Genomic DNA, 25,441 nt, shown 5'->3' with positions numbered 1-25,441 from the left:
GGCTAATTCCAAAATAAAGTGCATTACTGTAATCCAACAGAGATACAACAAATACATGAAATATGGTTTCTAAGTTCTGTTGTAAAAGGAGAAGCTTTACTTCAGCCAGCTGTTTAATAAAAAAAAAATCAAATAAAAAAAAAAATGGGATTTAATAACAGCACCAATTTGCAGGCCCAATTTAAAAGCAAAATCTGTTGTGGGTAAAAATTATACACGTGCACAATCCTACCACGCTGTCTTCTTGATTCATTTTGCAATGCAATTAAATGGATCATCTGGTCATTTAGGTCCATTGTTCTGGCAAGCAGAATAAGGCAAACTGCATGCAGCACTGCCGCCCCTGCCCACTTGTGTTTAAAGAAGCCTCGACCCACAAAAGGTCTTGCATAGATTAGATTTAAAAAAAAAAAAAAAGAATTATGCAGTGGCAGTGAGTAAGTTTCGGTCAGAAAACAATCACAATATATAAAAGCTGCATCACTATGCGTGGCATTCAAGAAGCAGAAACATTTAGCATATTTTAGGATGAGTACCTGCTACTTAAGATCTCACGGCTGATAATAACTATCAAGGGAACCTTAAATAAAAATACACAATACTCACCAGAGGTTCTGATGCAGCAGAGCTTTCTTTACTCCTACCTGTCTCTATAAAATAGCTGTAGCACTCAAACATGCTGCTCTGAAAGTGCCCCCCAAATATATTTTTCGGGTTAATGCAAGCCAGCCAGCAATGGTGGTTGTTGACCCGGCCTCACACAGTCCACTTTTTCTTGGAAAGTGCATCTTCAAAATTTATTTTTAGAAATGACCGGCATCATTGTACCTTGTAAATCAACTTGGCTGCGCATATTGAGCTCAACCAATCAGAGTACAAGTATAGTAGACCTTGTTGGTGAACCAATCCCAGGACAAATAAAGGCGCTGCTCTGAAGGTCTATGATTCTGATAATGGGGTCAGCTGAGAAGGCCTTCACTGCACATGGAGATATGCAATAAACACTCAACAGTTTTCCATACACCAGTTTGCATGTTGCGAGTCAGGAGGAGGTTGTTTTCCTTTATGACACGCTCTCACCGTATATTATATTGAGGGCATATGGTCTATACAATTAAGTCCTTGTTGAGGAACTTGGCTGTATAAAGCAGGCTTTTACAATGTATACCTTCTGTCAACAGTCCCCCCCCCCAAAAAAATTTTGAAAAAACTACAACCTAACATAAAGGTAAGATGTGAGCATTTGGTAAAATTTTAATATTTCAGGACAGTGACCAGCATATTTTAAAATAGAAAAATGAAAATGCACTGACATGTAGATTATTTTTTTCAATATTGTAAATAATTTGGGGTGTTCCAAGGTTTATAGATTCACATCAAGACAGTATCATGAAAATTGGAATCTGGTAAATAGCATACAAAAGATATTTTACTGTAAAAGAGCACATTGTGAGACACATTTGATTAGACAGCAATCAACAAGAGTGAACAAAATTCCCAATGCAAAGTGGGAAATGAAACGAGAGAAGGGCGAGATTTTCAAACACCATTTTACGTCTCTGCTATTGTTACTCCAGATGCACTTTCAAACCATTTTAACGTGTCAACATTAAGAGACAGGGAATTTTACTTATGACCTCACCTAAGGCCCTACCCTCCCAACTGTTACAAATAAACACACAAAATACAACGGTTTAAATCAGGGATGCTATAAAAATAAAACAGGACATGATGCGGTGTCTGAATTCACATTATTTAACCTGACACTGCAAAAAAGAAATTATGCTGCTGAGCCTTCAAATAGATATCTTATCAACTTTTGATTCATGCACATGAGGACTAACACTAAAGAAGCAGAGTTAGCAGTGATTTTTTTTTTTTTTAACTACAAATTATACCAATCTAAGCCACGTACATATCCACAGTCTCTGGTGTACCTCAGTTGTCTGCCTCATGTCATAATCAATTTATGTATTTCTACAAACTGTAAAATTTCAAACTTCGGTCCATTCCCGCAGAGCTCAGGAAACGAGCGTTCTCACCAAAGGCCACTCCGCTCACCAAACCCGTGTGATCTACAAAGGCACCAAATGAACAAATCAATGCCAATGTAAAACTTTGGAGCTACATATGATAATACAATGGCAAATGGGCCCTCACCTGTGAAATTGAGGACCTCGGACCACTGTTTGCAGATGTAGACACGGATGTCAGACCCTCCAACAGCCAGGTAGGTACCACTCTGGTCAAACACGAGGGACTTCACCTGCAAGAGTAAGAAATGAGTAAGGAATGAAAACACTGCAAACAGGCTGAAATGGTTGAGAGATGTTGCCATCAACACCAAGTAATCAGTGTTAGGCATGTCTGTCATCACTTTTCAACAAAACTGAACATCTCTTTGAGGGCTAATCTGATAGGTGCCCTCTTTCATGGCAAAATTCCTTAGAGAACATATTTGTGTGCAATAAAAAGGGGAAAATGCTGACTTAATAAAGGAAGCCCTTAAAAAAAAACGAAAAAATACCTCGTAGTTGTTGTCCAGTGTGATTGTCTTGAAGTTCTTCAGTTTCCTCAGATCCCAGAGTTTCAGCGAACTATCCTGTGCACCTGGAGCACATCACCAGAAACAAAGGTGATTACACACGTCTTAATGCAAAGCACAAATTCAGGTCACTTTATCGTAAAATCAGCAGTCGATGACAACTGCAGATTTTTTTTTGTTCGTTTTTTTTAACACAAAGAAAGGGTGACTATTAAAAAAAAATCAATAACAAAAGAAAAAAGTAAACATGTAAGTTGTTTTTACCTGTCGCCAGATAATATCCATTCTCAGAGAAAGCGATGGAGGTGACGGGGCCCGAGTGACCTGGGAAGTTGGCCACGTTGGTGCGCTCCTTCAGGTCCCAGATTTTGATCTGGGAGTCAGCAGTTCCAGTACCAAAGATGAGACCATCGGGGTGGAACTGAGCACAGGTGAGGGCTGCGGGAGGAGAGTCAAACAGGAACATAAGTATCTGGAGAAGAGCTCCTACATTAAGAATGGCCAACACACACTGGCGCTTACCACAGCCGGCACTTTCATCTGTGACCTTTGTCAGAACTTGGCCAGTCTGGATGTCAGAGAAGGCCCAGTACTGCAAAACAACAATTAGACAATGAAGCCAAAGCGACATAAATTAAGTCACTGCTAAATTTCATACTGCTTGGCTGCATTGAGGTTAAGTTAGTCACTGATGTGACAGTACTATCAGCATTCCATCTCCAAAACCCATGGTAAAAACAGATTTCCTGACCCAGACCACATGAAATGTGTCATGTTTTTGCTTTGTTTGTTGACAGAAGCGGAACACATACCTGATCTTCAGAAGAGCTGAGCAGGTAGTCCCCAGTAGCATGCAGGGACAATCCAGTGACACCTGCGTCGTGAGCGCGCACCACCTGGACACAGTTGCCCCCGGTGACGGACCACACGCGGATGGTGGTGTCGGGAGATGCAGAGAAAACTACAGACTGGAGCAGGAAAGGACAACTACAATTATTACAGGATCGCAGTAATCATGGTGCGGAAAAATATGAAACGGTAAGTGACCTGAGATGGATGGTAGATGACAGAGGTGACCTTCTTGGTGTGACCCTTCAGCGTTGCCACAATCTGCTCCTCGCTCTTGTCAAACACAACCACGTTTTTATCAGCGCCACCTAGAAGAATGAAGCACAGCTACATCAGAGCCAAGTCACCTGATGACTAAATGGGCAAAATCAATTTCCAAACATGAGACTAACATACCAGTGAGCACTTTGTTGGTGTCCGAGGGACACAGATCCAGAGCAAGAATACCTGGCACACTGGCACTGTGAAGACCCTGAAAGCAAAACAAATATGCGTGTCAACACAAAAGAAGGGCTGCAGCTAGCAAAGCTTTTTAGAATCGACATTATATTGATTACCCGATTGACTGAATGAGCACTCATAAAATTTTATTGTGCATTATTAACCACAATAAAGTGCGTGTGAGGTGCAAGTATAAGTTTTGTCCACCAGGGCTTTACGTTCAACTGCAGTATTTGTGAATATGGCCTTAAAAAGGTGTGGTCAATTTGATCTTCCTCATAATGTGATAAATGATCCCAATTGTTGCTAATTGTTTGTTATGAACTCTTTTTTCAGGCTTGACACAATGGCCCCAACTTGTTTCTATGCAGAGTGAAGCGTGTGAATGCAGTATAACATTAGCAGCGTAGAAAAAATGCCCCCTTTGTAAGCATCGAGGCAGGGATTTGGTGTATATCTTTTTTGTAATCCACTTATTGGAGTTACTTGATGAAATGTTTCTTATCGTTAAGTGACAATGGACTCTAAATGAATGACTTTCATATAAATATAAACACTTACAGCATGAGAAGCCACTTGGCGGTACCTGCCAAGTTCTTCAGATCTAACCAGCTCTTCTGGAACAGTTTTTCCTCTCTGGACAAAAGACAAATAGCCAGTTGATGGACAAACTTCACAAAAATTCTAAAATGAATCTCAATGAAATTTGACAGTTGAAACCTTTCCCCCATACCTTCTTTCTCTCGGTGGTAAGAATTGTGGCTTTGTCTTGAAGCTGCAAAAATAAGAAAATACTTAGTAATACTAGTCTAAACACTGCACAAGAAAACTGACCCATCAAATAAAAAGACAGTCATTAAAGAAGATATATATTACCTTCTGGATGATCTCTGGAGTCATGCCTACTTGTTCACTAATCTCCATCGGCACACCAGCAGATCCCTGCCAGACAAAAGGGAGAATGAACAAAAATTTGCTGCACAATTACACCAATCATCAGTCCCCTTTGAGTGTGAATAAATTGTTTATCACGCACCACTGTGGCTGGCTGAGAAGCAGGGGCTGCCTGAGGCGTGATCAACCCAGCCTGCGGTTTGAGTGTGGCAAGAGCTGTGGAAGAGGAAAATAGACAAATTGTGTAAACTCACAGATTCAATGAGAACACAAGGGTATGTTTAAAACAACAGGTCACACAAACTGCTATCAAACTACCTTCTCTGGCTGCAGCGACCTCTTTGGTGAGTCGAGCGATGACTCTGCATGCGGCATCATGTTGATAGAGGGCGTGCGAGAGCTCTTGGCGAGTCGTCTGCAGCTGCTGCCTCAGGGTGAAGCTATGAAGCATAACAGCATCCTAGAAGACAAGAAAATAGCTAATAAAATATCTTTACCTGAGGATAACTTGAATTTCAAATCTCAGTATAATAAATATAAAATAAACATTGAAATACAGTTTATTATACATCTGTGGTGCCGAGTAATCATTTTCCTCTCAAACTATTAAATTTCCAAAAATCACAATATATATATTTTAGAAGGAAACTACACTACAATCAAAAGTTGAGGATATTTGGCTTTTGGTGAAATTTTAGAATGAACCCTTAATGTACTATAACCTTGAGAGAAAAACTTTGAAAAAAAAGCATTGCCAAAATGTTTTTAATGTTTCCGTTCGTTTTGCACAATTTGTTGTGCTCTAATCAGCAGTTAAACAGCAAAATTCACAACAGGTGATTGCATTTGTAATTTCCAATGATATCATCGCTTTCCGATAAAACACAAATTTCAGTTTACCCAGAAAACATATTGATTGAGTTTAGGATAACAAATCTGTTGTAAATTTTGTTGTCCAGCTCTTTGAAAGAGTACTAGTTGTTTAAGAAAAAGTTGTAGGAGTGGAACATTCACCTGTAAACATTGTAGGGAATTTCAGGTTCGTCTTGAAATTCCACCTCAATGCCAAATATCCCCTGAGTACTCGATCAAAGAGAAATCTTCACAAACACTTACCCACTCATCTTGGAGGGACTTCAGGATAGCAGGAATGCTTGTAGCTGATGGTACCTTTGGTTTAACAGGATGGGAGACTAGCAGACAAGTATAAAAAGTCAGCCTTGCACAAACACAATGATGAGCAGTCATAAGGGAGACATGGAAGAGCAAAATTGTAATAGTGTGGCTTTGCATCGATTGGGTACTCCCACTCATTTTCAAGAGATGACTTAAATATGCACAATATAATGTTAGCAAAATGCAAGGCATTAAATAAAAAGAGAAGCTGCGCTAGACAAACCAATTTTTAAAGTATTGCTGCACCTTTGATATCTATAAGTTGTTCCTCGGACAGTGGCTGCCCATTCATCGGGTCTGTCCCATTCTCTACGATGTACTTCTCGATGAGCCGGCGCTCAAACACTTGGTTGGACACCGGAGAGACGCACGGGTGCTCGGGTAACTCGTTGGAAACTGAACAAGAAAGACATTCACATTTGGGTAGTTTTTTGAGTCAGCAAGAAAATTTGGGAGCTTTGGTACACAAGCGGCGGCACTGCATGGCCGCGAACGTTAGCTTAATTTAGCCACCAGCGTTAGCACAGCTAGCTTGCAACCCAGCCTTTGTATCAATTTAAGGTCACTTACTTGCACAAACCAAAGACATCGTCCCGGTCAAATCTTAAAAATCACTTCTGATGACGGGATTTGACTTATTTCGTTTCTACACTGGCGTATAGTGCAGTTGACGTTCCCTTCACAATATTTTCATTAAGTTGGAGAAAGCACGCTCGCCTTTCATTGCCGCTCCAACAGGAACTTCTTCTTCTTGTTGGTTTTCGACAGACTAGTGCATTGCGCCCCCCATTGGTTAAATTGTGAACATCCATCCATCTATCCATTATTCTAATAATAAAACCAAAATAATTTTACGGTTAAAATGCCCTTTGCGCTCTCTTTATAGGCTCAGTCGCCTCCGCCGATGACGACATGCCTTTTTGTTTTAATTAATTGATCTAAAATGAAAGCACAGTTCAGAATGAACTGGACAAAATGATAAAATCAGAATCTGATAATATATATATATATATATATATATATATATATATTTGAAAAGGAATGATACACGATTTCAAAATATTAAAAGTTCGATAATATATATATTTATTTTGAAAGGAATGATACACGATTTTAAAATATTACAAGTTCAGCTATTTTCTTCACTTGGAGTGATTTGTTGATCAATATTTCGCTCTTGACAAGGTTCAGAGGTTATTAATTGGGAGAAAACTGCACAGAAAAATTGAATGTTTACTTGGAAAAAAAATAGTAACAAAATTCAATGTAAGTTTTCTATGGAGATTTCTTTACTTGTATTAGTTTATTAAAAAAAAAGTTACTCAATGTTGAGGACTGAAGCCCCAACCTTCATGTTGGGAGACAGTCACTCATCCAGTAAGTTGGTATATTAGTGGTGTCAACATAAGGAAACCCAAAAACTGGTCTTGGAAGTACGAGTATTTCAACAGACACCAGCGATTTCTAACTCACAGCAGGAGCGGCACGGCCAAGTTGGTAAAGTGGCCGTATCTTAACAATCTGAAGGGTTGGGTGACATTCTTTAATGAACTAATACTATGCAAAAAAAAATACTCAAAAACTCTTGTTGCAAAACTTATGTAGAATTTCTGAGTAAAAAAAAAATCATTACTATTTTTTTTCAAGGAAATAGCACTCCATTTTTTTCAGTGTATAGAACATTTATCAGTTGTACAGTGCCCCAAGAGTTATGCTAAAATTATGATCTTACATCACAGACATTTAATATAACTCATTTAAGTTTGACAAGGTTAACACGATGGCAATAATAAATTCCTTCTCGATATTAGTACAGTAAGTTAATGTTCCCTTTTTCAAACACAGCCAAATTTCTGCTTATAGCCCTCTAGATGTAGCGATCTCACTGAGCACACACGCAAACACCTGGACAGATTCAACAAATATATACAGTGCATATCACAGTGGTCCTGAGGATCTGGAGGTAGCATCAGAGGACAGCAGAGACTTATGAATCTCTGGCAGCATCAGAGTGAATAATATGAAGCAGGAAAGATAATATTCAGCTCATGCTTCAAATATACCATTACACAGACAATAATGGCATGCAAACCACTGGAAGTACATTATAGACTCCGTTGCAAAAGGCACAGGTGAGGGTTTTCTTCTCTTTAACTTTGTCCACATGCATCTCTGCCACCACTCCACGCACTATAAGAAGTTCAGCTTTTCCGAAGTGTAAACGCCGCAAGTGTCAGATATTTCTTTGTCCAGCGGCAGAGCGGTAAAATACTCATTAGTGTTGCTCCGTCTTTCTTGAACTGGTTCCTTTGTGATCTGGAATTGAACGCAACCTTCGGAAGACTGCAGGCAATCTGAAGCACCAGCGATTGGAAAGGAAATCCTTCTTTCTTCCTCATTTGACGTTTCCTGCTAAGAAGGGAATTAGTGATTTCATGAAAATCCAATGACTTCTACACGCAAACATCTGACGTACCTCAGCCGTTGAATTCTGACAGGGCGAGCTCACACATCTTTGGCCTTCATCATTTTCAGCCCTCCCGTGAACAAGGGTCACCTGAGGTGGAGTTCCATCCATAACGGGAGTGTAACCCTGGAAATACAAACAGCAACAAATAAATACAATATGTGTGGATAGTACATTGCAAATGAGCAGTAAAACAAGTTGGGAGTCACTTACAGTATGAATCGGGCTGGCTCTTGGGGTCCATTTTCTCGGTGTCCCTTGCTGCTGGCCGTGATTATAATAGTCCACAGGCTGAGGGCTTGGCTGGCTGTAGTTCTAAATGCAGCATAAACAACAGTCATGTAGGGCCAAATACACCCTTTCACTTCTGTTTCTATGGTATTGCGCTAGTGCACATGTCCACCTCATAATTTGGATCTGCGTCGTCGCAAACAATCAACCGTTTGCCTATTTTGTCATTAAGATGCATTTTTCTAACTTAAATCTCAATTGGTAAAAAAAAAATGAAAAAAAATGGATCCTTGACGTCTTTAGCCGTCAGTGGCAGTAAATGAGTTAATAGGCTCCTCAACAGGGCATCGTGGTTGTCCCGATCAATCTGTTCACCTGGATGTTGACCCTCGGGGGCTGGGCTTGCGGCGTGCGGTTGGTCCTGAGGCAGGCGATAATCTGTGACAGGCTGCAGTTGGGGTAGCGCTTCATGAACAAGATGAAACCGGCCATGGACACAAACATGCCGGAAGGGACAGTAATGGACTTGAGAAGAGCTCGCCACCTGCTCCCCCTTTCTGGAGCAATTAGAGAACGAAGCAGTTAGCAGCTGCAGACGCCAATGGTAACTCTAGACAGAGGCAGCAAAGGTACTCTCATTCTGCACAAGTACAAATGTGAAATAAGATTGGTCAAAGTAGAAATATTGATTCAACGCCTGTCATTATGTAAAAGTTAAAAATACAGAAATGCAGTCAAGTACACACAAGAGCAGTGCGTAGGACCCAGTGTTTTAATAATTTTGATTATTTTTTTCATTATAGTTATTTGTTTCATTTAGACTTCAGTTAGCTTTTTTATAGTTTTAAGAGCAGGTATGTTTGTTTTTATTTTTTTGAAAATGCTTTCTTTTAGTTTACTTTTTATTATTATTATTTTTTTTAATATATGGCGTATTTAGGAAGAGCAAGGTGGGGGGGGGGCAGTAACTATAGTGCAATAAAGTAAACAACTGTTCAACCTTTTTTTTTTTAAACCACTATAATTTTTATTTTATTTTATCAAAATATTTTTTTTTAATTTTAGTTTTAGTTATTTTGTTAGTCTTTGTTCATTATAATAACATTGTACTGGTACCAGTACATGCTAAAATCACATACATCCAATGAAAGAAATTGTATAAAATGAAGGAAACACATTCTAAGAGACTTTATAAGAGTGCGAATGTTTGATCGCTTATAATAAGCCCTCAGAGTTTCATTATTCTGCTCTCTGTTGTATTATCTTCTTTTGACAAAGCAAGGAATATAAAGTATCCATTTTCAAATGTAGAGACTAAAAAGGAAAAGATGATCAGAAAAATAAACACTTCAGTAAAGCACAGATACCTGAAGTCTTTAGTATTTGTAATTCTTTACTACCTAGCACTGACTGCGGAGAGAAATTGTGTTCTAAAAAGTGTGTCACTCACCAATCACCTGCAACAAGGTCGACGACACCAGGTTGCCGTTAATGTCTCTGATCTCATAGACGCCATCGTGCCTCGAGGTCAACCTCGCAATGACCACTTCATTGACAGAGCCGTTCCTGACCATGGAGACCAAGCCTCTGTACCGCATGTCGTGGTCGGTGATGTGGCCCTCACGCATTAACTGCACGGGCCCGCGGGGGGGCTTGGAGTCGAAAGGACCCAATGAGGATTCGTCGGGGTGTCGGGTGGGGGTAAAGATGAGGTAGGCCCGTGGCACGGGGAGGAAGAGGGGGAGGTTCAGAGACTCCTTGGTGAAGCGGGTCACGTTGAAAGTATGTCCTGCATAGGATACATCATTAAGAAAAAAAAAAAGGTGGTTAGTTTTGTGAAATGCTGAAAATATGATTCATTTGTCCTCACGTTGTACCTCACCGCGGACAACGAGAGTGCTGCGAGACAACACTTTGCCCTCAGCGTCTCGCACTGTGTAGTTGCCTTGGTCGGCTTGCGTCACTCTGTCGGCCATCCGGACCTTCCTGTCTCGCAGCAGCCTGCCCCGACCCGCAACGCCTGTGTCAGGGTCGGTCCGGTTCCACAAGACGATTGGCATCGCCTCGGATGGAGCGCCTCGGGGAGTAAACTCGAGAAGGAAGCTGTTTTCTGGGATGTTGTGGTCAAAGTTTTCTCCGTAGTTTCTGTAGTACGACTTGATGCATTCTAGGATGAGACAAATGCGTGAAACGGACGATCAGAACACTGACGCGTACGATTGAGGATGCATGTTCTTTATGAAACAGGTGTTTTGAAAACAAAGGTATTAAAGCTTAAAAGTGGAAGTCAAAACAAACAATTTCCTTTGCAATAATATAAGGTGTTACAGAAAATATTACATCATTTTGCAGGTCAATCATTTGGTTTTCTGATTTTGGACACTGACATTCGTAATGTGTGCCCATTTGTACATTTTTTTTTATACTCACGGTCAGGCCTATATTCTTTATCCTCCATAAAAATAAATAAATAAATAAAAAATAATTTAGTAAGAAGTAGTGATCGACATCATGTACGTCTGTATGTCTGCATAATATTGCCCCCAGGTGGCTAAGAATGTAAACAGCACAGAATTCATTATAACGCTCACACTGTTTCTTCGCATTTTATGTTATTATTATATTTTTACTGTACCGTTTTTAACCCTCAACCCACGTGAGGATAATTGCACTGCTATTTAGCATTTTACAAACACATTACAAATGTACACATTTTTTTGAGTGGGTGGGGGGGGGGCTCTAATGGCATGTCAAAGATTGACAAGTGTGGCTTTAACAAAACAGAGAAAAGTGTCCAACCTGAAACTGTCAGACGAACCGTCTCGTAGGTGAATCCTGAAGATAGTTTGATTGAATAAAGGCCCTGGTCTGCATGAGTCACATTTTTCAGGACCAGCATCTTATCTTTGGTCCACTCAAATCGATGGTCATTAACCTGAATAAAGAATTTAGGTTTGTCATCTGCGTGCATTAGAACACAAAACAGAATTCACAGCGCAGAATTCACTCACAACGGTCTTCTCTAGAAGAATACGCCTCGGTCCTGCAGAGTTCTGAGTAAATGTCACGGTTCTTGATGTAGAATAGACCGGCAAACGGAATTCCTTCCCAGCACAAACCATTTGGACTTCTTCTCTGTCTCCTGTCAAAGTGGAAAAGGAAGTCAATAACCTTCGTTTCCTATTTCCCAGGAGAAAATAATATGATAAATTGTTTTGGTTGACTCACCAAGTACGACCCAACCTGTAAAGAAGCAAAATTATATTTATACACTACATGAAATGCAATAACTTGAAGAGTCTTTAACAAGTAAAGTGTCTGCATGAGAGAAATGCTCCATTAAAAACAACATCATATCATATAATAATAAAGTGACTATAATCCATTTACACTTTTGATAAAACTTCTTTAGTCAAATATGCAAACCATGACTGTTGAACCAATCCATTATTGATTGTCTATAAAGTACGCAAGTCATGCTGATAATCATCACTGTGTACATTTTATTCATAGCAAATTTATTTATTACTTTTTTGTATTTGTATGTACGTACATGTAGATTTTGTAAAATAAATGTCATTTTTCCTCCAGATGGTTGTATTTTATTGTGCTTCATCTTTAATCCATTTAATATTTGTATTACTTTGAAAAGGCAAAACTATGAATAATTATCAATATTGGCTCATGTGAAATAATTTGTACTTTGTGATGATTTTTATTCAGATGTATCACCCAGCCAATTTTCCAATTTCACAGTCATGCTTAACAGTTAACAATAATTGTTAATAACAGTTAATAATTGCACCTGTATTCTTTTACACATCAATTTATAGAGAACAAAGAAACCTAAATTAGAGTGAATTGTGTCTTATTTTCAACTTAAATTCCATATTGCAGTATGACGGTTGTGCCCTTTGTCAGGAATAAATGAAAGATATTTGTTAAAAATGATTTAGCATTAATTTTAATAGATATTTTCATTATCAAAAGAAGTCGTGGTATCGGTTTCTTGGTATCGGTCACTGGTATCGATCCAAAAAAGTGTATATGATTATTTGTAGTATATAAACCACTTCTGACCAACAAGGTGAAACCGTATAATTGGAGGATTTCTCTCTAAATGGTGCCACGGCACAAAGATTGGTCACCATCTTGATAAAAAGCTCCTGTGGTCCCAAATGTTGATTTATTTTTTTAAGTTGACCTTGGCATTGGCATTACTGTAGACATGCTAACAGGTGTACAATCTGATAGCCACATTTAATTATAACCTTTCTTAGACTGGAGTTCGGCTGCAAGTGCTGTCAAAATGATTAAAAGACAACTCACCTGTAGCAAATGGGAGGCTGCACAGCACTGCGAGCAGGGCGAAGGGGCACATATTCCTGTAGGGACAAAAAAGGTCAGGTTGTTTCATCTTTCCACACAAGTGACAGCAATGCAAAGGAAACAGACAAGTTTCCATCCATTGTATTGTGTGGTGTTGATCTTCCATGCACACCTGCAAACACCGAGCAAGGTGCGGCAAACATATCTAAAGCAGACCTCAGTGACGTGACGGCCTGATGAGCCCCGCTCACGCGATCCAAATGATCACTTATTGATTATCTAAACGTCATCACACGTTCAAACCAAAACAGCCCGAACCCACCTGCAGAATACGCGAGATGCAAGTCCACGGGAAGATATTTGATAATGTTCTACATGAATGGGGATAAACGGGTATAAACGTTGATCCGCAGCGCGCACGCGCAGTGGCTTCCTCCTGTTATTTATGGCGATGTGTCGGCTATATTCTCAACTGCTTTTACGCCAACTGCGTCGCACACACCATTACGTTGGGTAGCTCCTGGAAACAGATACGCTCTTTGCGCAAACGCTTCCTTACGGCGCAGTCTACTCCAGCGGGGCTTTGCGCCAAGATTCAAATTGATTGCAAATAAGGGGGGTAAAAAGTCACCCCGATTCCGTCAGAACAGACCAAAAAAAAAGAAAAGCCCTAAGCGTCACATATACATAGACCAGAAATAACCAGATTCAACATCCACTTTCGCTTTAAATGATCAATTCACAATTGATGTTTTTTGCACGTGACGTGATTTGTCTTACAAATGTCTCGTGTTAAATAAATTATCACATCTAAGTATAGTATTCAATCAGTATTCAATCTCGTCCACATTTATATATCGAGCTTGTTTATAAACAACAAGGTGGCCAAAAGTGCTGTGCGATTCATTCAAAGTACGCAAAATATACAATTCAGTAACATTATTCACGAAAATGAAATATTATAAGGTATGGAACCAATAAAACACAGAGTACCATAATATATATATATAAATAAATAAATAAATACATAAATAAATAAACAATATAATATAATATGATACAATACAATACATCTTAATTTGTATAGTACTTTCTCAATAGATAAATAAATAAATAAATAAATAAAACACTCTCAATTCATTGGGTAGATGAAGTGGTTTAAAGAAATGATTACGAAACTGCCACAGCGTCTGAGCAAATCTAAGTTGGGGGCCTGTCACCCTCGTTCCTTTCACCACTTTTTAAACTACCATGCAGCACAATACAATAGAACAGTAATAATATGCATTACATTGTTACACATGAATATATACATTTCAATTAGCTCACATTTTCACCAAAGCTTCATGAAGCAAACTGGGACATATTTTACATTACATAAATCACACAGCACACCACCTCCAAATAAGCATGACAAAAATGCACATATAGGCTACTAAAAAAATTATGAGCTCATCGCATTTTATTCACAGGTATACTTAGTTTGAAATCTGCGCATGTTTCATTGAAAGCGATTGCATGAATGGCAATAGGCAAAGATGCAGGTTAATTGCACTTTCTGCTGTTAAGTGAAAGAGCTTTTAATTGTTACACATGTCTCCACTTTGTTGGCATAGATAGATGAAAAATAATTTTGTAGCACATCTGGAGGGAATCACTTGTTTCAGACACAATTGATATTAAGGATGGATACTCATCTCTGGCTCAGGTAAAACACATGAGGACCATGGACCAGATTTTGCGCTCCACATCATTTCTCTAACCACATCATCTCATTCTCTAACAGCAAAATAAATATCTGCAATATAGAGGGTTAAATTAGGAAGTTAGGATTAGAGGGCTATTTATGGTTAGGTTAAGATTAGAGCTGTCTAATTTAAACCGCGAGCTAGCGAGCGTCGAGGTGCGACGGTGACTCCACACTGCATACATACACAACTCCATAAAAATGATCATTACCAAATACAGCACCATTTGTGTATCATAATGGAGCAACTATTTTTAGTTCGTGTGACAACAAGTGTACAAATTAATCTATATCCACATCCCTACAGCTAAATCCGTAAACAAACACAGTGCATCTCAGCTTCTGACTAGAAATTTGGTATCCCAAGCATTATACAGTCATGCTGTTTGTCTGGTTTTGGACGAGGAACTGATCATTTGTCCAATCGACTGTTAGTCACAATGCTATGGAAAAACAAGAAAAGACAAAAATTAGCAAGATGTGGTTAAAGTTAAAATGACTAACATTTGCCTAGCCAGGCAAAAGCTAGGGTCCTACTGGAGTCGAGCGCTAGCTTGCCAGCTAGCTCCATCAGTGACCAATCAAGCCCAAACCCCGGAGACAAATAAATAAATAAATAAGGAAAAAGAATCAAAACGACTGCTGAGCATGAGGCCCATAAGATGAGCTTCTGCCTGGGTACAGCTTCTTTTAATGATGAAGTGGTATGAATTAGTGGGGTTTAAATCTATAGCAAAGTACTTGTAACTTTAACCTTTTGCATATATGCAAACAAATTGGTAGTCAAACAGAATATAATGTGTTGGAAGAATTTTGTGCTATTTTTAATGTTCAAATCACAATATTAAATTGGACACCCTGCGTAAATACATAGTGGTAACAATAGCACTTCTCTCGAGTGGGCTGTATGTGTGCGTGTAAGTGTGTGCTCGTCATAGCGTGCATGCCCTTGAGTTTTGGCAGGGGTCTGGGCACCGAAAATAATTTGGGATGAGTTTATCTCCGCGATGTTTCGCCTCTGGGTGGATATTTAATTGGATTTACTTGATTTGTGTTTTAATGTAAAACGTTGTATACTTTTTTAAAATGTAAAAAAAAAAACGATACACATTCTACAAGTGAAGCACTTCGTAAGTCCCAAATAAAATGTATGTAATGTACCCAGTAAGTGTCAACGGGCAGAGTGCGCACATCCAACGCAGTAGTGACGCCCACTTGAGAGCAAAGCCTCGCCCAGTTTCTGTGTGTCCTTGCGTTTACTGTAACTCCGCTTCTTTGGGGGGGAAAACGCCCATTAATACCCGAGTAAGTATAAGTTACTAATAAAATACCGTATGTCAAAGCGTACTGTTTTGTTCCGTGTTTACTGCACAATACATATCTATCGCCGTGTTGTTTTTGTACAGATCATGTTGTTCGTATTCCTTCTGCTTCTATGCTTCCTGTGTGGTGAGTAAAAGCAATAACACGCACACGTATTATGGAAAGCTGTTGGCGCTTTTATTGAATATCGTTGGTATCCAGGTTGGTATTCACCACTACTAGTGTCACTTTTGGCCTACTAATATGCAATTAAACTTGTTGTGACATAATATCAGGCTCAACTAGTAAGCGCATGTCATGCACGAGTAGCCTGTTGGACCTTACTAATAGCACTAAAATGTCTACTAAAGTGTAGCTGTCCTAGTATGCCAAAGTCGTGCTACTAGTGTGAAAAAATGTCATAAAGTAGTGGAAGGCAGTAAATGTTACTTGTAAGAGTTCGCCTAGTCATGTTACTAGTGCGCTGAAAAGTCTTGGTTAGTTAGGACGGTACGTGCATTGGTCAGTAAGATGGACATCAAGGGTATGCAATTAATTGCTCCAATGGCTTTCTATATTTGAAAAAGTTCAATTCTGCCACTATGTACTATTATGGTCCGTATGATTCTCCTTGCAAGCAAAATGCGTAATATTCAGTCAAGCCATTAAACGTCTCTATCCACTAACTATATGAATATTACTGAAAGGTTAGTTTCTTGTCCAGGAATTCAAAATATTAAAATCTAGAAAATAACAACTACAATTTCAACTGTTGAGTCAATATTTAAACCCAGTTTTAGAAAAATATTATGATTCAAGCCAGTAAATAACACGCAACAATTTGATGTAAAACAGTACATTATTTATATAAAGTGTTTAAAGCGAAAAAGTTGAAAATAAAAAAAATAGACATAGTTGGGGAGGTTAATTACATTTGAATTAATACAGTTAAGATGGTTAAATAAGTAAGGTGGACAAAAATGGGTGACATAGAGTGCAGTACAGCTTGGCGATATGGCCCAAAATTCATATCACGGTATCAACTGCATCCCTTCGCTGTAACGGTATACAGTATATGGCGATAGAGATTTAAGGGTAAACATTTTTAATCAATTATAATTTAATAAATGAATCATTTCTGAACAGGTATGAATAGATAAACTCCATTCGAGAAGCTACTTTGATAAAAGAAATAGCATAAAATAAGAGAGTGCAATGTTTTGATGTTCCCAATTTATATTTATTTTGTCCAATTCCAGGTTCCTTTGGCAAACAGTATGAAGTGTGCTACGGTGGAACTCTTAGCTTCCCTTACACTTATTCGCCACCAGGATTCACTGGAAAGATTTACTTCTCTCCAAAGAATGGTGAAGGCAGGAGGGTAGTGTTTGAAAACGGCAAGGTGTGCTTCTCTTTGTGCTATAATAATCACGAGGATCTCATTGGCATAAAATAAATTAAAAAAGGAAAAACTCAAACGTGCTTAACTCATCCAAAACATCTCTTGTGTTGTCACCCTTTTCAGGCATTGGACCCACGTTTCAAGGTTAACTTTGGAAGTCTTTCTCTGCAACACGTGACGGAAAAAGACAACGGATATTTTTCAGTTCCATTTGGTGCCATATTTCTTGAACGCATCACACTGAAAGTTTTAGGTAAGATTATTTTGCACCGATACGGTGACTGGGTATACACTGGTGTTAGGGACGAAGCCCTCCTGCCACTCATTCAACCCCCCTCACCACAAAAAGGGGGGTATGTTATTGCGTATAGATGACACAAGGTGGCAACAAAGCATGACACACACAAACAAATCACGTTTAGAATTAACACTGACATAACAGATGAGTAAACAACGACATGAAATCAGAAACCTCAGCTTTTTACATTTACACACAATAATTCATATTTGGGAATACAGGCAAATTTGTAACATTAATGTATACTACCCAGGCTATTCTTTGGCGCATTCGCAGAGACGTTTGCCTCACAGTGCATTCAGGGACCACCCAAAAAGTAGGATATCTCAAAAGCAGAGAAAAAAAAACGAGAAAAAAAAAATCCAGCATATTTACAGATGCCAAACAAGTATGAGGCGGTTGTTTGTTGTGCCAAAATAAATCAAATCTTTACTACCACTTTTCAAACAATCAACAAACCAAGGTGAAAACAGTTTTTGTCATGCTTAGTATTTTCCAACAGCCTAACCATTTCTCCCTGTCTGTTACTAGAGTGTGCTGATATGGTGCAGAGGTATTACCACACTAGGTATCGCGTCGATATTCCCACTTATTCCGAAATCCTGGAATTCTCCACGCTTGACAACCCGGACCCAGTAATCCTGTGGAATCGCACTCAGGCCAGTGGTGCATCCAGAGGCCGGGTGAAGCAAAATTCCTGGGAAATGTCAGACCTCACGCAAGCTGACAGCGGCTACTACAACTTCCGCAAGAAAGACTACACTTTGTTGTCAAGGAAAAAACTCGTAGTGACAGGTGAGTGTTTGGGAGGATATATATTGCATGTTAGGGAACAATGTTAAGTATCTTGTAGTCTTGGCATGCGTGTGTCAAGGTGGTGTAGTAGTTTACTTGGACTTCATCTTTTCATCATTTGCTAAAAACATATAAAACAATCCATGATTCCATTTGCCGAGCCGCCTATCTTAAACAGCCTCAGAGTAGCACCGACTACTGGCAAGAAGGACTTAACTACTGTTGCTTTTATTTTTCCGAGAAGTATCGTGGCTGATATCGGCACCTTTACGAATACCCATGCCAGGATGGCCGAGTGGTCTAAGGCGCCGTGTTCAGGACCCAGTCTCCCCAGGAGGACTGGGTTCGAATCTCGAATTTCCCCATTGTGGGACTAATAAAGGGCAAATTATTATTATTATTATTACCTAGAAATAAGGCCAGTATCGGCTCGATGTGATGCGCGGTATTGGCATTCACCTGTTTCTAACAATTGGTTCAATGGTTTCAACCCAACTGTTTGTACTAAACAAGTCATGTTTAACAATCAATTTTATGCCACACAGAGCACACAATTAACTACAAACCCAAGGAGGACACACACTTCAGCATGTATTTCCCTGTGACCTTTACTCCGTGGGACATCACCTTCAAACCGAGCATGAGCGACTTGCATCCCATAAGAGTGATGCGCTCTGGCAGTTTGACCGGTCAGTATGACTACTCGGAAGGCTCACATTTTGAGGACAGACTTATCTTGGAGAGTAGCAGCCTGGAAATACTTTCTGTGAAAGTAGAAGATTCTGGTATCTATGAGTTCCAGGACAAGGACGGCTTCTTGGGGTTTGTGGCCAACATGGAGGTTGAAGAAGGTGAGGCACGGTGCATTTACCATTCAGAAACATATCCATATACACTAACGATGGCTTATAACTCAATCCTCCTCTCTCTGCTTTTACAGTACATACCCCTGCGTATGTTTATGTCATCTTTTTTGTTGCCATTGTTGCTGCGGTGTCTATCTGCTGTTGCTGCATAAGAAGATGCTGTTGCAAAAAGAAGGCTTCCAAAACAAACGCTCCTCAAACGACTCAAGCAGCAGCACCGGCACCTGCTGTGTATTACCATGTAGGTGCCGCCTCAAATGGCCGCTCAGAATCACATTCAGAATTATTTTTAAAAAAAAAATCCTTCTTCAAATGGCAGGGCACAAATCAACCCACAGGACCAACGTACTCTGCGGCGCCATCTTCTGGAACGTACTCGTATCAGCCTGTGGTCCCAAGGGAACATTCTGTTGCGCCTGCACCCCCCTCCGTCGGGCCACCTGTAATGTCTTTTTCATTTCCTACCATCCATTGTTTACAGTGTCACGGTTTCGTATAAACAACATGCAGCTTCAACTTCATGTGCCAGTCAAATAAGACAAGTTCCAATGCCGCAATGCAACCTGGAAAAGTACACAAACGAGTGATTTTTCTTTCCCTCCTATACAAGAACCGATGACAATTCGTTGAAAGTGCATAAAGTTCATCAAGTTGCCCATCCCTGATCTAGATAATGGCGACGACTGTTTATATATTTAAACTGCATTCCGTACAGAAGTTTTGAAACACATTCACATAGACCAAGCACTAGTTTGGACCGTTAAATATCAACAAAAAAGGTCCCTTTGCTCGTTAGGACTATTTATCGTCACGCTACTAACATAACTGCCTCTTTTCTTTTTTTTTTTTTTTTGTCAAAGTCAGATTTTTGACGATGGAGTCATTTCCTGCAAAAAAAAACAACAACAACAACAACAAAGCATTATTCGCGTTATTTTCTGTACCTTTTCTAACCATAAACAGTACCTATTTGTACCAAGGAGTTCAATTGTGAACCCTGTAGGTTATATCACAAAATGTTGAACCTTGGAGAACAAAAATGAACTCCTTACTTTTCTTGGTGTACTAAGCAATAATTTACTGATGTGGCACAAATGATTGGATCACAAGTGCATTTCACCTTTATGGCAGCAGTGACTAAACATGTCGTTTCACTATCAGGCTTACAACAGAGTGGACATCCATCCGGATCCGAACACGACACAGCTTGAGGTACAAACCCACACAACATGTAATAATTTGTCATGTGCAGTACTTAATTTAAATTTCAAGTTCTGGTAAGTTCTGTGAGTGTACAATGAATATTTTGTGATTTTTTTTTTTCAGCCAAATGGCCAAAAAAATGACAGTTTAGGCTTGACGGAGTGCAGATTAAACAACAAAGGGGCCCTTAGTTCTACTTACCAAGTATATTTCTCTTTTTCAGCCTTCGCAGGTTGTTGCTTCCACTGGGCACGACGTAGTACCAGCTCCATCCTTTGCAAGTGGTGGTCCCTCCTCGGACCCCGACCCGAAGTTCGAGCTCAAGGGGCTGCGCTTTTCCGGCGACCTTCCACTCACCTCTGACTCCACCTTTGCCAGTGTTTACACCTCCGATAAACTAAACTTCTAAGGGGTGCACAACCACTGGGACCAGCTACACTCACTACAGGCGCAAATCACAAGGTGCATGTTGGTTATGAAAGAAAGAAAACAAGAGCTCCTCTATTGCGACACACGGTCAGGTCAATCTTTAAGAGTGTGTCTGTGTGGCTGGCCTTCTTTTAGTGGAGAAAACTGGCAGTGCCATCAGTATTGATTCATTTTGTGATGCTTCTGCTGGCATTTACTGTTTATTTAATGGAAACGTATAGAGGTCATCATGTGCAGTGGTGTTGAAAAAAAATAGTGGCAAAGCATGGGTGGCCAAAGGTGGAAGAATTTTCAAAGAAAAAATTGGGCATTTGTCTCGACCGTGGCTAAAATCATCAATTATTGCTATTTTTTTACATTTTAATGAGATCTGAGCAAAAAATAATGCTGCTTTGAGTACAGTATTTGTGTAGCGTGGATGTAGCTCAACACACTATGTCAGATTTGGTCATGTCGAGACAACTAAGTTTTTCAGTAGCTTCAAGATGCGACAAGCCACCAATTGCACGCAATCGAAACAATTCTTAACCAATTATGTCCATCTTTATGAGACGTTTTATGGTCCCTGGAAATATAAGGGCCTCTGATAATTGTGTTTGTAATGCCAAGTCTGCCCCTGCACTCAGTCATAACTGACAATGAAAAATTGTCTTATGCCAGCTACTCTCACTTAGGGGAGGGAACGAAAATTAGGGGCGAGACGTGTAGAATTTCTTCCCAGGACTATCCGGTTAATTAAATACATTCTTTTCACAATTAATTGACTGCTCTGTATTAAATTTAAAAGTGAAAGGGACAGAAAATCTGCACCATCTGCCCATTAGTTCAGTCACTAGGGAACATGTGCAAATCATCATTGATAGAGCATTGCCTTTCTCAGCCACTAGGGGGCTTCAAGTTCATTCATCCTTCCTGTTCATCAACAACCAAGCATGAGTCCTTACTTATTCTAACATGCATGTTTTCGGAATGTGGGAGGAAGTCGGTGTACTTTGAACAAAGCGTTGGGAGAACATGTAAATTCCACATAGGAAAGCCAAAAGTGAGATTCGGAGCCAAAACCTCTCGACTGTGAGGCAGATATGCTAACCACTAGGCTCACCGTGCTGCCGCTTTGTATTCATACAGTAGTTAAATGTGTCAATGTGATGCAGTTCATAATCACGTGTTGCTTGAATGTATAATGTACATGTTCATGATAACTTTTCTGATGTCTCAGGTCACATCTGCTCAGCTCATTTTAGAAAGTAGCTCTCAAATTGACCTCAGCACTCGGGGAACACGCTGCGCTCGGCAATACAAAACACTTCTAATCGGTGTAATCTGTTTTTTGCGTGCCTTTGGCATACGTTTCTATTATACCTGTGCAATTTTAATTTTCCCTTTGGAAAATTATGATTTATGTATGTTGTTACTGACATTTTTCACACGTATAACTTTTTTTTTAAAACTTATTTTGTCATTGTGGAATTTATGCAAAATGTGTATTTTAGACAGTTCAAATGTGACAATGTTTTGAAGGCAAAAGCAAAATCATCAGATGCATAGGACCAATGTTTATCAACCAAATCAACAACACTTGTGCCTAATTTTACAACAAACTTGTGAACATTTTATATTCAGTCTGTCTCATTTATAATCACTTCATGAGCTATGGAGTCTTTTTAAAAGCCATCATCTTCTGCAAACAAGCGTAAAACGCTAATTTAAGGCCTTGTGTGAGCAGGAAACACCCGGCCCTAAGTTTAGGGTGACTATTCTACCTCATGTTTGGAAACAGCTTTTAATTCTAAATGTTTTTTTTTTTTTTTTTAAATCAGAACTCAAACTCAGACCAAGCTGCCTCATTGCTCAGAAATGTTAATCACACACCCATCAGGACTGGGGTTAAAACAAATTGATTAATCGAATCGATTTTTCTCTTCAGAGCCTGATATCGATTCATAAAACCATAAGTTGATATTTTTCGCATAAATTAATGTGAGTTCTCGCTCACACGAGAGCTCATCACTGCATGAGAGTAGCATATGAAAATAACATGGTGGAAGCTCATCAAATAGGTGCCGACAAGCTTTAAAGCAGATGTCTGGAGGTTTTGGGCTTTAAAAAAGCAAAGACAGCAATGAACTGAAACTTGTGAATTTCATGAGTTCGAGTGACTTTTTGCCACTATATTTATACACAGCCTGACCAATGGTTGGAATTGATTTATTTTTTGTTTTGATCAGGTAATGTTCAATAAAATATACATGATTCGTTTTACTGTATTGGGTTCAATTCATAATTCATATTTTTACTAATGTACCAAGTTGGCGTAAGACGTTCACACTATTTACAGCCTTGCTTCCATATCAAAGTCAAATTTGTACGTACTGCGTGAAATCATTAACCGAAAGTCCATCAGAGAAAATCAAATTGGGCCCTTGTGAATCAAATTGATTTTGCAAATTTGAATCGATACCCAGCTCTAACATCCATTCATTTTACATGTACAGCAGTTTGTCTAGTTGAATTCTGCTTTTTGCTCTTCTATTGTGTTTGATGCAATTGTATGTAAATGCAATCAAGATTGATGTTAAGCTTGTGCGCTGTTATTTGCTTGGGAATGTTTTATAAAAACAAGTTTCATGGCAAAATATGTATCTAACAAACTGTGCATTAAAGCGACTAACTCCTGTACTGTTGGTTTCTCTATGACACTGGCGAGGACCAGCACTCTTACCATGTGAGCACAAATATGAATTCTGATTAGTTAAAGAATGAGAATCAGAAATCCCTTTATTGTCATTGTACTCAAGTGTGCAACGAGATTAGAGAGCCCCCCTCTCCAGTGCAATACAACAATAATTCAGATAAATAAGAGAATAGTTAGTGCAATGCAAAATAATACTGAATAGGATGTATAAAAACACATCACATTGCTGTTCTGCAAAGTAAGGGTGGTCGTGGGTGTGTGTGTGTGTGAGATGGCTCTTGGAAAGAAACTGTTTCTCAGTCTATTGGTCCTTGATTTGATGCACCTGTAGCGCCTACCAGAGGGCATCAGGTCGAACAGGTGGGAGTTTGGGTGGGTATTGTCTTTGACGATGTTGAGAGCCCTTCTGAGGCACCGGGCGGTGTAGACGTCCGACAGTGAGGGGAGAGGGCAGCCAATAATCCTTTGCGCTGTTTTGACCGTCCTCTGGAGCCTCACTCTGTCCGCCTCAGTGCAGCTGCTGTACCAGGTGGAGACACAGTACGTCAGCAGGCTCTCGATGGACGAGTGGTAGAAGGCTAGCAGCAGCTTCCTGTCCAGGTTGAATTTCCTGAGGACTCTCAGGAAGTGCAGACGCTGGTGGACCTTCTTTACCACTGCTGTGGTGTTGTGTGTCCAAGAAAGGTCATCGGAGATCTGTACTCCCAGGAACTTGAACGTGTGGACCCTCTCCACACACACGCCTTCGATGCAGACGGGGGGCGGCACCGTCTTGTTCCTCCTGAAGTCGATGACGAACGATCTCCTTTGATTTTGCAATGTTGAGTTGCAGTCTGTTGTCCTCGCACCAAGCCGTCAGTCTCTGGACCTCCTCTCTGTAGGCTGTCTCGTCACCTTCCGAGATCAGACCGACCACTGTTGTGTCGTCAGCAAACTTGACGATGGTGTTGTTGCCGTGGGCCGGGCTGCAGTCGAAGGTGTAGAGGGCGTATAGGAGAGGGCTCAGCACGCATCCTTGAGGGGAACCGGTGCTCAGCGTGCGGGTGGAGGACGTGTAGGGGCCGAGCAACACAGTCTGGGGTCTGTTGGTCAGAAAGTCCTTAATCCAGATGCGTGTGAGGGCGGGGAGGCCGAGAATGTCCAGTTTGGCGACGAGGATGTCCGGCATGATTGTGTTGAATGCCGAGCTGTAGTCCACAAAGAGCATCCTTGCATAGCTCTGCTGTTGTTCCAGGCGGGAGAAATGGTCATCATTGTAAATAATTACGTTGGCTGGCACTATTGATTAGGAATGACGTTAAGAATAAATGAATACATTAAACTTGTTAGAATTTCGGTTGTGAATGTAAATGAGGTTTTTCTGAGTTTTTAACATTAAGTATGAGACCTCTGGATTGTGCACTCTCGCGTCCGTCCTTGACAAGCGGAGAAGAGATTTGAGATGAAACTGGAGGGGAAGTGTGACTGGAGATGGCTATGGTGAGCTCAGAGGATCACATAAACCTCCAGCTGACAGCAACAAGAAACCAAGCAGGTGCAGAGGGTTGTTAACCCCCTGCCGCCCCCCCCCCCCCACTCTATCCAGGACCTCCAACAACTTAAATTACTATTCAAACATTTGTGTTGCACAAGAGAGAAGGGGAATGGATAACACCCTTATGTCAGCAATTGGGTGAATTTCTGCATTCTGTAAAAATATTTTGAGGCACTTCTGAGGCCCTCAATTGTGAGGCTTCTTTGATCTGGTGTCATTTAATTACCCAAAAATAATG

General features: G+C 40.0%; 3 protein-coding genes across 4 annotated transcripts; 1 reads left to right on the top strand and 2 right to left on the bottom strand.

Annotated features, from left to right (window-relative positions):
• Window positions 1-1,229: 1,229 nt before the first annotated feature.
• On the bottom strand, window positions 1,230-6,669 carry prpf19 (pre-mRNA processing factor 19). The gene is made up of 16 exons (XM_088295144.1): window positions 6,476-6,669; window positions 6,152-6,301; window positions 5,846-5,922; window positions 5,048-5,189; window positions 4,872-4,945; window positions 4,712-4,777; window positions 4,569-4,610; window positions 4,397-4,471; window positions 3,791-3,866; window positions 3,593-3,702; window positions 3,358-3,513; window positions 3,068-3,137; window positions 2,810-2,983; window positions 2,528-2,610; window positions 2,161-2,266; window positions 1,230-2,075 (listed from the first exon to the last, which is right to left on the bottom strand). Exons 1-16 carry the CDS (start codon window positions 6,492-6,494, stop codon window positions 1,978-1,980), a joined length of 1,518 nt encoding a protein of 505 aa, XP_088151270.1. The 5' UTR covers window positions 6,495-6,669; the 3' UTR covers window positions 1,230-1,977.
• Window positions 6,670-7,035: 366 nt separating this feature from the next.
• On the bottom strand, window positions 7,036-13,360 carry LOC148338225 (uncharacterized). Of its 2 annotated transcripts, none has more exons than XM_088294074.1 (11): window positions 13,255-13,360; window positions 12,933-12,988; window positions 11,832-11,846; window positions 11,615-11,745; window positions 11,403-11,538; window positions 10,486-10,770; window positions 10,054-10,392; window positions 8,979-9,160; window positions 8,586-8,687; window positions 8,382-8,498; window positions 7,036-8,317 (listed from the first exon to the last, which is right to left on the bottom strand). In XM_088294074.1, exons 2-11 carry the CDS (start codon window positions 12,982-12,984, stop codon window positions 8,096-8,098), a joined length of 1,581 nt encoding a protein of 526 aa, XP_088150200.1. In that variant the 5' UTR covers window positions 12,985-12,988; window positions 13,255-13,360; the 3' UTR covers window positions 7,036-8,095. The 2 variants fall into 2 exon arrangements, with proteins under 2 accessions (XP_088150200.1, XP_088150201.1); XM_088294075.1 differs by having other exon boundaries at window positions 7,036-8,314.
• A 2,631-nt stretch (window positions 13,361-15,991) lies between these two features.
• Window positions 15,992-23,653, top strand: LOC148338224 (uncharacterized). The gene is made up of 9 exons (XM_088295058.1): window positions 15,992-16,128; window positions 17,241-17,383; window positions 17,507-17,636; window positions 18,213-18,476; window positions 19,022-19,327; window positions 19,417-19,583; window positions 19,662-19,784; window positions 20,504-20,554; window positions 20,769-23,653. Exons 1-9 carry the CDS (start codon window positions 16,014-16,016, stop codon window positions 20,952-20,954), a joined length of 1,485 nt encoding a protein of 494 aa, XP_088151184.1. The 5' UTR covers window positions 15,992-16,013; the 3' UTR covers window positions 20,955-23,653.
• Window positions 23,654-25,441: the final 1,788 nt, after the last annotated feature.

This window comes from Idiotropiscis lumnitzeri, chromosome 4 (assembly GCF_059441095.1).
Source record: "Idiotropiscis lumnitzeri isolate Australia: NSW breed Sydney's pygmy pipehorse chromosome 4, RoL_Ilum_1.0, whole genome shotgun sequence".
In the NCBI taxonomy this organism is placed as follows: domain Eukaryota; kingdom Metazoa; phylum Chordata; class Actinopteri; order Syngnathiformes; family Syngnathidae; genus Idiotropiscis; species Idiotropiscis lumnitzeri.
The sequence above is the reverse complement of the archived record's forward strand: the minus strand, read 5'-3'. Positions and strand labels throughout refer to the sequence as shown.

Coding starts and splice junctions, on each gene's coding strand:
- prpf19 (XM_088295144.1), bottom strand. Junction 5,190..5,845: donor AGTCCCTCCAAGATGAGTGG/GTAAGTGTTTGT, acceptor CTTGTCTTCTAG/GATGCTGTTATGCTTCATAG. Junction 2,611..2,809: donor TGGATATTATCTGGCGACAG/GTAAAAACAACT, acceptor GATGTGCTCCAG/GTGCACAGGATAGTTCGCTG.
- LOC148338225 (XM_088294074.1), bottom strand. CDS start 12,984: ATGTGCCCCTTCGCCCTGCTCGCAGTGCTGTGCAGCCTCCCATTTGCT. Junction 10,771..11,402: donor GGTTCGTCTGACAGTTTCAG/GTTGGACACTTT, acceptor GTCTCATCCTAG/AATGCATCAAGTCGTACTAC. Junction 8,688..8,978: donor CCCCGAGGGTCAACATCCAG/GTGAACAGATTG, acceptor TGCTGCATTTAG/AACTACAGCCAGCCAAGCCC.
- LOC148338224 (XM_088295058.1), top strand. CDS start 16,014: ATGTCAAAGCGTACTGTTTTGTTCCGTGTTTACTGCACAATACATATC. Junction 17,637..18,212: donor CATCACACTGAAAGTTTTAG/GTAAGATTATTT, acceptor GTCTGTTACTAG/AGTGTGCTGATATGGTGCAG. Junction 19,785..20,503: donor CCCCCTCCGTCGGGCCACCT/GTAATGTCTTTT, acceptor TTTCACTATCAG/GCTTACAACAGAGTGGACAT.